The 14528-nt window shown below is 44.4% G+C and overlaps 1 protein-coding gene across 3 annotated transcripts in view; it reads left to right on the top strand.

Annotated features, from left to right (window-relative positions):
- IQCG (IQ motif containing G) overlaps positions 1–13545 on the top strand; it is a 133002-nt gene extending 119457 nt beyond the window's left edge. For all 3 annotated transcript variants that reach the window (XM_029616388.1, XM_029616387.1, XM_029616386.1), the window contains exon 10: positions 13338–13545. In XM_029616388.1, coding sequence (XP_029472248.1) covers positions 13338–13457 — 120 coding nt within the window. In that variant the 3' untranslated portion in view covers positions 13458–13545. The remainder of the gene's footprint in view (positions 1–13337) is intronic.
- The last annotated feature ends 983 nt before the right edge of the window (positions 13546–14528 follow it).

Raw genomic sequence — 14528 nt, 5'->3', positions numbered from 1 at the left:
AGAGGGTGTGTGTGTGTGTATGAGATGAGTTGAGAGACTGTGTGTGGGAGTAAGGACCTGAATGTTTGCAGAGACTGCATGTGTGAGCCTCTGTGTGTATGAATGATTGTATGAGAGAGAGCATGTGAGAGAGAGAGAAATGCATGTGAGAATGAGAACCTGAGTGTGTGTTTGAGGGAAGAAGATGGAGAGAAAAGAAATAGAAAAAAAGACAATATAAACGGAATTGGCAAAAAAAATAAGAAAGGGAAGGTGGAAAAAAAAAGCCTGTGACCAACTGATTAGAAAACTAAGATCAGCCAGCAAAGGTAAAAAAAATAAATTACTTTTTAGTGATTGGCACATGTAATCTTTGGGATGTGTAAGAATAGCACTTTCTCTATGCGGATCTCACAATGTACAAGATCAGCATGGAGAAAGTGGAAGCCCACGGGGCCTGCACAGAGGAAGCAGCAGAATGGGCTTCAGTGTCAGTAGCAGCAATCGGCACCTCCCCAATAGCCATGCAGCAGCAGTGACAGTGGCAGCAGAGGAATGAGAGAGGCTCTGAGGTTGCTGGCAAAAGAGAGGGGGTCTGCCTTTAGTGTGTGCATGTGTATGAATGGGACTCTGCCTGGGGGTCTGTGTGTGTGAGAATGAATGTGTGCATGCCTGGGGAATGGGGAGGGAGTGGTGTGAAAATGAATGGGAGCCTGCCTGGGTGTGTGTGTGTGAATGACTGGGAGCTTGCCTGGGTGTGTGTGTTTGTGTGTATGTGAGGGAGCCAGTGAGTGTGAGAGCATGAATGTGTATGAGAAAATCCAAAGGCGTAAGAGTTTGTATGTGGAGGGCGGTGTATGAAGGGGGAGAGAGCCTGTCAGTATCAGTGAGAGCGAGAGGCTATGGTGGATATAAGAGCATGAATGTGTATGTATGTGACAGTGTATGTGTGAGAGAGAATGGACATGTGAGTATGTGTGAGAGAGAGAGAGGATAACCTCCCAATCCTCGACAATATCAGGGTGACTGGAAATCAAGAGCTCCCACAGAAGGGGACAGCAGGGGCTTTTTAAAATCCTTATTAGTTTTAATTATTGAATGTTATTTGATATATGTGCTGCTTTGAAATATTTTATTGGTGTTATGGAAATTTTCAAAAATTTGTATATGAGTTAAATTACTGGAGGTTCTATTCATCAACAGTTTTGAAATATATATTTTTAGTATGATTTTGCTATTGTGATTGATGTTTTATAGTTCTTGATTTTATTATTTGATGTTTTATGAGGAATGATGGTATTTTCTGTTTTTCCATTGCTGCATTACAAACAGTCTAACTTGTTGTGATTTCCAGTTCAGTTTGTCTGTGCATTTCTGTGCATATTTTATGGTCCCTTTATTCTGTATTTGGTGACTCACCAAATTGTATGTGTAATTGGGTGCCCATGGGCCAGTATGGAGAAAAATCCCCCGGGCCACTGTTTTCCCACAATCCGCCCCTGGGCAGAGCATACCGCTTTCTCTAGTGGCATCATGGTAGGGTTCTGTCTCCAGCAGATGGGGGTGCAGCAGGATGTTTTGGAATGCTGTTTTGGGGCAGCCTGCTGGTGCATCAGTCTATGTGAGCCTTAAACAGGGGTTCACAGTCACAGAGGAGACTAGGTCGAGCCCAGGGAGGGGGAAATCTGTTTTTCTCCTGAAATTGTATGTTTTTCTTTGCCTTTGGGTAGCCTCCTTATTCCCCCCTTCTCCTGCTCCTCCATGTGTGCTCAAAATAAAAATAAAAAGTGGGAGCAGCAGCAGCAGCCTGAGCCGTAGACTTGGGAGTGGTTTAAGTCCTCTGCCAGGTAAGTGGCTGCCTTTGAGGGCATTCTTTGCCTTGGGGCTCCAGACTCCACGGGAGCTGAGCCAGGAAGGAAGTGTTCACAAGCTTTTGTGGAGCAAGCTGGGAAAAGTCGCTGCATGGCCTCTCTGCTGGGGAGGTCCAGGACAGTTCCACAGCCTTGCCCCCAAGATTTAAGGCAGCCTACTGGGCTTGATTCTCAGCTGGGGCTATTGCGGTTTGAGTCCTGTGAAGCCACAGCTGTGGCAGGTATGTCAGTCATCTTGAATTATGCTCCCATGCTACCTCCCATGTGCAACTCTAGTGTGGGACCTAGGTAATGGAGGATGGGGATCCTCTAGCTTACGTCTTATTTATTAGCTTTTTATACCAACATTTGTGAGTACATCATTGCCGGTTTACAGAATAACTGAAAGGGGGAAATTACAAAGAACCAGGGAGGGGGGAGGGGAGCAGCATGGAAGATAAAAGGGGCGAGTGCAGTGAGAGAAAAAACAGGAGAGAGAGAAAAAAGTAGGAACAGTACCTGATGGAGAGCAAGGTACAGACGGAGGAGGAACAACCGCAAAATAAAACATTGCAAATATGCACATTCAACAGGGCACTGAAATCAACCATTGCAGATTATGAGTGCATAATGAAAAAGGTATATACCAACTAAAAGACAAAGAATTGTGTCTAATCTATCAACTAGTGCTAAGAAAAAGCTATATACAATATTACTATCAGTAAAGGTATGATGCCTAGGAGCAGAGGGTAAATAAAGTGCAGCAGGGGTGCTGACAAATAGGTTACAAGTAAGGAGGAAGGGGAGGCTAGGAGAACAATAAAAATATGGCTCTATCTCTAATGGAGTGGGATCTGAATCAGGGTAGGCCAATTTGAAGAGCCATGTCTTGATCCCTTTATCACTGGGGAGGGGGGGGGGAGGGGTGGAACCTATACCATGAACACCCTTCACCCGTGTGTTCATGGTAGAGGTTCCGCACCCCCCCCCCCCCCAGTGATAAGTCATCGGATGACCACCTTTCCCCAGTGTTTTTCAGGTTTCTGCACCAGGCCTCCTGTTCTATTCAGAAGCCTGGTGCAAAGCCTAATTTTGCATCTGACACTGTCAGGGCTCTGGTTATTGCCCCATTCACAAAAAATGTCCTGGGGAGGGGGTTCTCCAGAGCTCCCCTCCCCAGGTAAGGATAAAAATCTGGATGACTGAGGACCAGGCAAATAAATTAATGATGCTTTCAGGGAGGAGGTGGGAGGTGCTTTCTGACAGGTAGGATGAGAATCATCTGGGGTTTTTCATAAAGAAGAGCTTATGGCCATGATTGATCAAATGATATCCTACCTCAGGATCGCAAACGTTACAATTGAGGAGACTCCTGTATGGGATTCTAATATTAAGTCCATGAAGGCTTTCCCTTTCTATTCTGAGGTGGAGGAGATGGTTTGGCAGAGTGGGAGGCCTCCTGAGTCTGGGTTTAAAGAGGTACAGTCACTGCAGAAGCTGTATCCTCTTCCCCCCCCCAGAGATAGTTAAGCGCTTGTTCCATGTGCCCCATTATAGATGCTCTGGTCATGGCTGTTACTAGGTGAACCACAATCTCATTGGAGGACAGCGCTTGTCTTAAGGATCCTCAGGACAGAAAGATTGAAAATCTCTTTAAGCACTTATTTATTTCTTCAGCTTTGGTGGTGCAGATTTCTATCTGTAGGGGCTTTGTGGTCAGAGCGCTGTTGCGATGGCTGCAGTAAGTGAAGATGCAGCTAGGGTGGAGTCAGATGCAGCCTTTTTGGCTGATACCTGGTATGAGCTTCTCTGGGTTTCTTCTTGTTTAGGAGCTTCAGCTGTGATGGCGAGGCGGATTTTCTGGCTGTGGAACTGGTCTGAGGACTCTTGGTTGAAGTCTTGGCTAGGTAATCTTCTCTTTAAGGGGAGATTGTTATTTGGAGAGGATCTAGAACAGCTGGTCAAGAACTTATCCTCAGATGCTGCCTGAGGATAAACCATATTCTTTCTTCCGTTCCTCCAGAGATCAAGGGCAGTTCCATGATGGAAGGTAAACAGTCATCTTACTATTTCAAAAGCTTTCAGCCTTTGAAAGGCAGGATCCAGTCCTTTCAGGGCTTCTGGAAAACAAAATCTGATTCTGTCCTCTCCTCAGGTCAGGCTTCTCAATGAAGTTTGGCAGGTCCACTCATTGACTCTTCCTGTGGGCGACCATCTGCAGCTGTTTTACCATTACTTCAGTCCAGTGGGTGTTGGAGCTGATCCATCATGGTTATTCTCAGAGGACAAGCAGGATGGTAGTCCTCACATGTGGGTGACATCACTGGATGGAGCCCTGTCACGGAAAACTTTTCTGTCAAAGTTTCTAGAAGCTTTGACTGACACTGGCAAACTGAGTGCACTGAGCATGCCCAGCATGCTATGATCCCTGCGTCCACAGGGGTCTCCCTTCAGTCTCATATGTATCAAAAGTTCAAATGAAAAATAAAATAAAATAAGAAGCGTAAATGAACCCAACTCAGAGGGGTGGCAGGTGGGTTTTGTGAGGACTAACATCCTGCTGTCCTGTGAGAACACCTGTTACAGGTAAGCAACTCTGCTTTCCTTGGAGTTTCATACACTGGTTCCTGATGCCTTTATGCCCTCTCCTTGTTCTGCTGTAAAACAAAATGTGGTGGTCGAGACCCTGTCATGTCCTTGGTTTTAAAAGCTGTGGTACCAGCATTCTTTCCAGAACTAAGGAATGGTTGTTACGCCATTTATTTCCTAGTGTCCAAGAAAGATGGTTCATACTGTCCCCTCCTAAATCTCAAGGGGGTGAACTCAAGCCTCAGGGTTTCTGATTTCCATATGGAGAAGCTTTGATCTGTGCTTATGTCAGTACACCAGGGCGAGTTTCTTTCTTTCCTGGATCTGTCAGGGGCCTATTTTCATATTTCCATTTCTCAGAAGGATCCCAGGGATCACTCTTTTTCTGTCCTCAAGGAACATTTTTAGTTCAGGATATTCCCTGTTGGACTGACCACGGCCTCGCAGGTCTTTCCCAAGGTCATTGTGGTAGTGGCATAGTCATTTAAGAAGGATCAGGGTTTACCCTTATTTGGATGATTGGCTAATCTGGTCTGATTTTTATCAAGAAGGGATGCAGTCCTTCCACAGTTGTCCAAGGTTTAGAAGGCTTGAAATTCCATTTTTTCCAAAAGTCACCTAGGTCCTTCTCAATTCCTGATTCTTACCAGGGAGAGCCAAGCCTATCTGACGATGGAATGGGTGGACAAGCTGATTGGTTAAATATTCATGTTTCTGGTTCTTCTGGCTCCAACAGCATGGGATTATCTTCATCAGATTGGGTTCCATGGTGGCCGCCTCGGATTTAGTTCACTGGGCCAGGGCCCATGAGGCCTCTTCTAAATTCTTTTATATCTCAGTGGTTGTCTCAGTCCCAGGATTACGATCTACGTCTAGCCCTGCCAACTGCAGTGAGACAGAATCTCAACTGGTGGATGGCTCCTCAAAATCTGTTGAGGGAATGGCAGCTTGATGTCTTCAGCCTGGGTTCTGGTCATGACAGTTGTGAGTCTGTCCAGCTGGGAGGGCTCATTGCTTGAATGAGATGTCACAGGGAGTTTGGTCTGCAGAGGAAGCAACATGGTCCATAAACAGATTGGAAACCAGAGCCATTCGGTTGGTACTTCTTCATTTCCTTCCCCTGATTCGGGGAAGGCAGTCTGGATTTTATCAGACAATACAACAGCAGTAATGTATATGAACAGAGAGGGCGACACCAGGGAGTATCAGAAGAGACTAATATTTTTCCCTGGGCAGAGGAGAATCTACAATTCTCTGTACGTACCCAGATTAGTCCAGACTCTGGTCTTGCCTCCCTTCCAGCAGATGGAGACAGAGAAAGTTTTGCAGGCACCGCCTCTTAACCCAGTGTGCCACCTGCAGCTCCTCAGTATTTCTCTCTCCAGCAGATAGAGGAAGTGCAAAACCTGCAGTTCTGTACCTAAGGGAAAATAAAAAAAAGAAAAGATAATAGAAATAAGGATAATATTGGAGGAATTCCCTTCCAGGAGGTTGGCAGCTCCTGGTGGGACCATTCCTCCTGGTTTTAGAGGACGACGAGCAAGGATTTGGGGACCCTTGAGTGCTCGCTGATCCACGCTGGGGGTGAAAGCTGGTAGTCCAGTTCCCTAACCTTCAGGACTCTGGAGAGAAGCCTCTGCCACCCTTCAGATAAGCTTGCTGTCTGTTTTGTAAAGTGACTGATGGATGAAGATTGCTGTTTGGCCAGGTTCTCCACCCAACCTAGCACCTGCAACAAGGAGATCAGCTTACACGAGACCCAAAGGCTCTCTTCCAGACTCCTGGCCCAAATCAGCCAGTCCCATCCTCTCTCAACTCTGCTGCCATCACAACTTTGGAAAAAGTTTCGGACATGATGGCCATACCAAAAGGCAGCACTCTAAACTGATAATGATGCCCCAAAACTGCGAAACACAGAAAATGCTGATGCTCTAATCAGATGGGAGTATGCAGATACACATCGGACAAGTCCAGAGACATCAGAAACTCCCCCAACTGTACTGCCATTATCACTGAGTGCAAGATTTCCATGTGAAAATGAGTCACCCGCAAATGACGGTTGACTCGCTTGATATCTAGGATGGGGCAAAAAAAGCCCTCCTTCTTGATCAAAACAAAATAATGGAACATCGGCCCATATATTCTTGAGATGTGGGTACTGGAACCACCACTCGCAGGCTGAGGAGTCTTGACAACGTACATTCTACTGCCTGTCTCTTCTGAGAGTTGCAGGGAGATACCATGAAAACGTCCCAAGGAATACTGTGAAACTCCAGTGATTAGTCATATCTTATCACCTCCAGAACCCACTGATCTGACGTGATCTCGACCCACCTACGATAAAAAAAAAAAAAAAAAAAAAAAAAAAAAGAGAGAGAGACGCGACCCCTTATCTCCTGATCCTGGGGATGGGTTGGCACACCTCATTGGGAGGCCCGGGGGCTCCACTTCCCAAGCCTGTGCCCGTCTGGGTTGCCTGGAAAGAAAGGACCAAGACCTATGCAAAGATCGAGCCCTCTGAAAGGCTGCTTCTCTGTAGGGTCAAAAAAGTTTGAATCCCCTAGTACGACCTCTCAGGAGTCTGATTTTTATCCTCTGGCAACTGAGGAGCCTGAGACTCACCTCACTTATTGGTAATTTTCTCCAGCTTGCTCCCAAACAACAGAGTCTTTAAAGGGCAATTTCGTAAGGTTAAACTTCGAGGTTGTAATCGGCTGACAAATTTCTCAGCCATAACTGATCCCTGGACGTTATTACCGAAGCCACCCCTCTGGCCAAAGTGCAGACCAAATCACAATCTGCATCTGCCAAAAAGGTTGCTGGTTCCATCACTGCTCTGGAATTCACAACAGATTCATCAATCTCCTGAAAGAGAAGTAAATAGGAGCGAGCCACCAGGGAAGAACAAGACGCTATATGCAAATTCATAGTCATTCCTTCAAAAGCCTGTTTAAGGATGGCCTCAATTCTCCCAGCCTGTGCATCCTTCAAGGCCCCTCCCCCTTCTACAGGGATAGTCATCCACTTGGTCATGGCACACACAAGCACATCCACTTTCAAAAAGCGCGATTGCTCTCTTGCAGCAGGATTCAGGGGGTACAGTCCTTCCAAGGTTCATCCCCCTTTAAAATTAGCCTCCGGAGCGCCTCACTCAAGATCAATCCATTCTTGAATGGCCTCTATAATAGGGAAGAAACATGAGGCCTTATGCAAAGAAATCAAAATGGGATCTTTTTTTGGCTCAGACATGGATTCAGCCCTGATATTCCCAGCATCTTCAATGTCTGGGAAATCAGAGCCGGTAACTCATCTCTGTGGAAGAACCGCAACATAGTTCTATACGGCTCCATTCTCAAAGGAATTTCCCTCTCCTATAGGCTCAAGGATTGGGTCATCATCCGTGCCATCTGTGTCCCTATTGGGGAGACCTGCAGCAGATCTAGGCATACTCTGATGCTTACCTGCAGCACCAGGCATGTGGAAATCAAAAGCCTGCGATCCTGACTTGTTAAGATTGGCCAGGGCCGAGGACTGCACCTGAAGGAAAGACTGCAGACCTTGAAAAAGTTCTACCCAAAAAAAAGGCAGAGGGATCAATTCCAAAACCAGGAGGCATCTGTCCTGTGCCCACTCAACTACCTTCCCCCGCTGACGAACCAGTTAGGGGAGGTCCAAAATCAGGCAACACCTCTGGCAGCTCTTCTTCCATTCCTGCAGCACGCTGGGAAGAACCAGGTTTAGTAAAATCAGACGAAGGCAATTCTCCCTGAACCTCCAAAGAGCGCTGACACTAGTTAGAGGAAATGCCAGGCTGGGATGCCTGAATATGACAAGCAGCACAAAAGGTAAGGCGCTTCGGCTATAGGCACCATCAGTCTGTCAGTAGGCTGTAACAGGCGTCTGAAAAGAGTGCACCCAGCTGTATCCGCACTGCAAAAATTAAACGACTAATACTGTGCCTCAATAAGTGCACAAAACTAAGCTCCCACCAGGCTGCTCAGCACGCGTAAATAAGCATGTGCGTGTGAACGCCCAGGTAGGCATTCCTATGCACTCAACTGGACGTAACTGAAAGGGCAACCTTATGCGTGGGAAAAAAGGGCCAAAAAACCACCTCCGTGGTCTACCACACGACAAACAAGATATGCCTGAGAGCGGGGCCTTGCCAAAAGACTGCTCAAGCAGCCAGGCTGCTCACGTCCAAGCTCCCTCAGAGGAGGGAACGAATGTCGGATCGGCTCGCCAAGCACGGAGGGGAAAGGAATCCCTACAAAACACTCCTTTTTATTTTATTTATTACTCTTTTCCTGATCTCAGCTCATCCCGGATGGGTACAAGATCAGTCTCTGGCTACAGGGGGAGAGGGCAAGGACCTTCATTGCCATGATCTGCTTCCTGCACCTGCTTGCCTTTCAGGTTTTTGTTTTTTACAGCTAAGTCCACGCTGGCTGAAAAAAGCAGCTACCAGACCAAGGCACTCATCTGAGTGAGGAATCCAAAGATATCATCTCAGGAATTCTCAACTGAGGGAGGGATCATAAGGTATCATCACGGGAAAGGGGCGAATAAATCTCTTCTCTCCTCCTTTGAAAATTTTTAAGCAATCCTCAGTAGGTTGATACACATCCACCATCTGCTGGAGACTGAGAATATTGGCAGGCTGTCAGTGCAGGGGTATATATACACCATGATGTCAGCTTTGCTCAGTCTCAATTTGCTGCTTTTTCTCTCTCACTTATATAGGCTCTTAATTACACATTTACACACATGCTGTCTTTTCACGCTTTCACACACAGGCTTTCAGTCACACACATACATGCTGTCTTTCTCTCAGACTCATTCACATGCTTACAAACATGCTCTCTCTCTCATTTATACACAGGCTCTCACACACTCATATGCTCCCTCACCTAAACCAGCTCTCAATCACACACAGACACACACACATACTCTCTCTCTTACTTATACACACAGGCTCTTAATCATACATACACATGATTTCTCAAAGGATCTCAATTACACACGCATACTCTTTCACACAAACAGGTTTTCAATCACAAACTTACACATACAGATGCTCAGTCGTACATTCATGCTATCAATCACACACACACTCTCTTTCACATATACAGGCTCTCAATCATTCACATACATGCTGTCTCACTCATACACACACACACACAAAGCACCTCAAACACATATGCTTGCTCATTCACTCACTCTCTCCCCCTCCCCTTCCGAACTAGTGACAGCAGCAGCCTCCTCCACTTCCAACCCTAAAGGCAGCAGCAACCTCCTTCACTTTCAGCCCTCGAGGAGAAAGGAGTCCCGTTGGCCACAGGGGTTGACATTGTTCCTCGTTTTACTCCAAGCTACGCTGCTCATTCTTCATGCCGCGCCTCTCTTCTCTTCTTTGGGCCGATGCTGCCCGCACTAGCATGGTCTCTTCTTCCAGCGCATGCACCCGCTGCTCACCGTTCCTCTTCTGGGCTGGGGGGGGGGGCGGGAAGAAGAGAACATACCGGTGTTGCTGTCTCCAGCTGTCCTGCTGCGTTCCGCCCAGGCTATCAGCATTTTAAGCCCAGGCGGAGGACCTGTTTTGCTTGGGTAAGGGGAGCAGCTGGGTTAGTGGGGGACCGGGAAGTATGGCAACACACCGGTTGAGAACCGCTGCCTTAGTTCATTGGAAATATTTTTACAAGTATGGTTTTACTAATATGATTGATATATATTCCTTGATTTCGTTTGATTAATAATTTGAGGACTGGTAATGTTTCTGTTTCTCCATTGCTGAATTGCATACAGAGTCTGACTTGTTGCAGTTTCTGCTTATAGTCTCTTTATTCTGTATTTGGTGATGGTGAGTCTATGTTCTGTATGTTTAACTGAGGTAAGGTATTCTGTGTTTAAAAAAAATAGAGGGGGCATCACAGTAATTGTTTGCACAGGGCAGCAAACTTACACATACAGGTTCCCAGTCATACACTAATGGATCTGGTGGCATCTTGCGAGAATGCCAAAGTATGAAGGTTTTTCAGTTGGCATAGGGAATTCGACAGTAAGGCAATAGATGCATTAGTACAGACTTAGCCAAAGTTGGATCTATTGTATGTCTTCCCACCATGGCCATTAATAGGTTGTACTCTAAAGAAAATAGGACAGAAGGGGCATGAGTGGTCCTAATAGCATCAGATTGGCTAAGGAGACCCTGGATTGTAGATCTGAGAAGACCGATGATCAATCAGCCATTGAGACTACCAGGAATCAAAGGTCCATTGCATGAAGGGTCAATATTAATGGAAGATCTTTTACAATTCTCGCTTATGGCTTGGTGCGAGAGGTCTAAGTTAATTAAAAAGGGCTATACTCCTGTAATTAAGACATTTTTGAACTCTAAAAATAGTTCAACTCCACTGGTTTATGTGAGAATATGGCGTGCATTTGAGTCCTATTGTAAGAATAAATCTTTATCACCATGGCATTCTAAAATCTGAGACATCTCGTCATTTTTAGAGGAAGCCTTGATAAAGGACTGGCTCTAAATGCTTTGAAGATTCAAGTAGCTGCGATATCTTGCTACTGAGGAAGACTCAAGGTTTATCTGTGGCTTCCCATAGGGTTGCTGTGCATTTTTTAAGTGGGGTGAAAAGGTTACGCCCTCCTAGAAGGCCATCAGTACTGTTATGGAATTTAAACCTAGTATTAAGAGAATTATCTAGGTCTCCATTTGAGCCTTTGGAAAATATTACTCACAAAGACATGACTTTAAAGACAGTCTTCTTAGCCTCCGTCACATCAGCCAGACATGTATCTGAATTACAGGCAGATCTTTTAGAGAACCCTTTTTAAGAGTCACCAAGGATTCAGTGGTACTTAGTCCAGTACCTTCCTTTCTACCAATGGTAGTTTCAAATTTTCTTATCAATTAAACAATCGTTCTATTGACATTCAAAAACACAGACTGCAAAGTTATTACAGCATCTTTACATTTTTTAGATTTGAAAAGCAGCCTTCAAAGATATATAGAAATGACTAAAGGCTTGCAAAACTTAGAAAGATTATTCGTATCATCTGGGGGCCCACGCAAAGGGGAGGCTGCATCAGACTATTATTGCAAGGTGGATTAAAGAAGCAATTTTGTCAGCTTATTTGATGCAGGGTCAGCAAGCCCCAAATGTAATCGAAGCCCATTTGATTAGGTCTCTTTCATTTTCCTGGGCTGAAGGTGCTTCTGCGAGTCCAACAGATCTTTGTAAGGCTACAACATGGACGACTAAGTCCTTTCACAAGGCACTATAGATTGGATGTACTCGCTAGAAAGGATGCAGCCTTTGTTACTGCCCTATTTTGAAAGTGGGTGTAACATCCTCCCATCCTGATTAGATGGGCTTTGGTGCTTCCCATATGTTCTTGACTGGGGCAGCAGAAGTTTCAGGAAGGAGAAATTACAAGTTACCCAATAATTTACTTTCCTTTATTTCTGCAACATCAGTCAAGGAACAATTCAGGGATGTTAAATAGTCAAGGATTTTAGTTAAAAAAATAAATAACTAAAGAAAGAGAGAAAAGTAAAAAAATGTTTATTTTTAAGAGATGGAATTTTCAAGAGAATTCTCTGCTTGACATAGAGATGTTTTCATTAGTTTAAATTCTACAAGGTTGTATTAGGGAAATAGTTGCTTTGTTCAAATTTTATGGCAACCAAAATAACAAGAATGGAATGGCCCCCCCTATGAGGAAAGGCTAAGAGGTCAGGGCTGTTTAGCTTGAAGAAGACATGGCTGAGGGGGGATATGATAGAGATCTATAAAATCTTGAGACTAGAATGGGTAGATGTGAATTGGTTATTTACTCTTTTGGATAATAGAAGGACTAGGGGGCACTCCAAGAAGTTAGCAAGAAGCACATGTAAAACAAATCAGATAAAATTATTTTTCAGTCAACGCACAATTAAGCTCTGGAATTTGTTGCCAGAGGATGTGGTTAGTGCAGTTATTGTAGCTGGGTTTAAAAAAGGTTTGGATAAGTTCTTGGAGGAGAGGTCCATTACCTGCTATTAATCAAGTTGACTTAGGGAATAGTCATTGCTTTTACTGGCATTACTAGCCTGGGATCTTCTTAGTGTTTGGGTAATTGCCAGGTTCTTGTAACCTGGATTGGCCACTGTTGGAAACAGGATGCTGGGCTTGATGGACCCTTGGGCTGACCCAGCATGGTAAGTTCTTATGTTCATTAGTTTGTTTTAAAGCAACAGTTTAAAAAATAAAACAGTTTAGCTTTGTCAGTGGTATACTGGTTTTACTGGTTCTGTACATGATATATGTATTAGTGATGTCATTAAAAAACAAAAAAAGAAACTCTGCCTCCAATTGCTTGATAAGGGATGAGACCCATCTGTTCTTGACTGGTGCAACAGAAGGAAAGGAAATTATCAGGTAAGTTATAATTTCTCCATCTGCCGTGATCCCTGAGTGGGGACATTGCTGGCACAAGCAACGATCCTTAAGCAGGTACCATAGCTGGAATCAGACTAATGGAGGCAGTGACTCCCAAGTGGCATCAGGTACAGGGGACTAGTGATCCAAAATAAGGTCATAAGGGGCAGATATTGGCATGGATCTCTGTCCAGGTGCTGAAGGGATTTCCAGAGAGGAACACAAGGAAAAGCGAGATCTGAAGCCTCTCAGATGGAACAGTTTTCCAGTCAAATTCCAATCCATTATACTTTGGAAATACATTTTAAAAAATCTATTTTCCTCAAACTGAAGAGGCAGCAGGTCACACTGGGCAACTTACTTTTCCTGAACTGGGAAAAAACATTTAAGCATTTATTACTAATATCATAGTCCTTTCTTGATTTATTTCTAATTCCTGGTCAAAATCTCAATTAGATTTGTTTTTTTTGTTTTTTTTTTTTAGATACAGGCCTGGTGGAAAGGAACAATGGTTCGGAAAGAACTGGGGTCCTACAAATTGCCCAAGAAGAGCAAGGGGACGCCACAGAAAGGGAAAAAGTCGGCTGGCAAAAAGAAGAAGTGAGACCTGCCCTGTCTGGGCTCAATAAGAGCTGGTTATGCTGCTGCCTCCCTCATTTACACATTAAAAGTAGTTTTTTTTTTAAACCTGAGATTGATCTGAGTGATGTTTCTTTACTCTCACTAACTCCCCAGCCATTGCATATAAGAATGTACAATCTGAGGGATGTTTCTCTAATCCTGGTGACCCCACCAGCCACAAGCAGATGAGAATACAGATCCAAATCCCAAAGAGCAGTTACAGAGTACAGAAGGGACAGAATCTAGCACGTACCTATTCTAGAGACTTCTAAAGCTGAAGTGTTCATCTCTGACATCTTGGGAGAGAAAATGTACTCCTCCAGGCCTGCCCTAGTTCTGGAGTAGAAATGCCTGGGACACTGCCATTCAGTCTGCACATTTCAGAGGCTGCAGGGGCATATACGCCAAAGGTGTCGGAATGGGAACATTGAACAAGGAACCAGACTGAGGTAGGCAACTCCAGTCCTGGAATGCCATCAATGAATGCAGGTATACCTCATGCATATTTATTGTGGATAGCCTGAAAACCAGACCTAGCTATGGCACTCCAGGAACACAAATTTGATCACATCACATTGATTCATTGTGAATGCACTGATTGCCAGTGGAAGCAACAATCCAGTTTAAGACTATGATGCTGACTGCCTTGCTAAGCTAATTTCAAAATATACTCCAGTACGATCACTGAGATCTGCTCAACAACATATTTTAGATATTCCATCCTCAGCTGTTAAAATTAAGTAGGATGGCAGTTTCTGGTTTATCATGGTCCATTTTTGTGGAACAAATTGCCTATTGACATTAAGGAAGAACGGAACTACTTAAAATTCTGTAAACAATTTAGACAGACTTAAGGCAAACATTTTAGATTATTAGCCAGGGTGTTGAGGATGAATACCTTTTGTGGTTACCTATTATAAGAGGATCTGTTTTTTGTTGGACTGGTGTTTTATTTTTTAAATTTTTAAAATATTTTTATTGTATCTTGCTCTGATGGATATTCTGATATGGCAAGTAATCAAATATGCTTAAACACACAAAACTCTTCAAGCAA

The sequence above is a fragment of the Rhinatrema bivittatum genome, chromosome 9 (genome assembly GCF_901001135.1).
Source record: "Rhinatrema bivittatum chromosome 9, aRhiBiv1.1, whole genome shotgun sequence".
In the NCBI taxonomy this organism is placed as follows: domain Eukaryota; kingdom Metazoa; phylum Chordata; class Amphibia; order Gymnophiona; family Rhinatrematidae; genus Rhinatrema; species Rhinatrema bivittatum.
The sequence above is the reverse complement of the archived record's forward strand: the minus strand, read 5'-3'. Positions and strand labels throughout refer to the sequence as shown.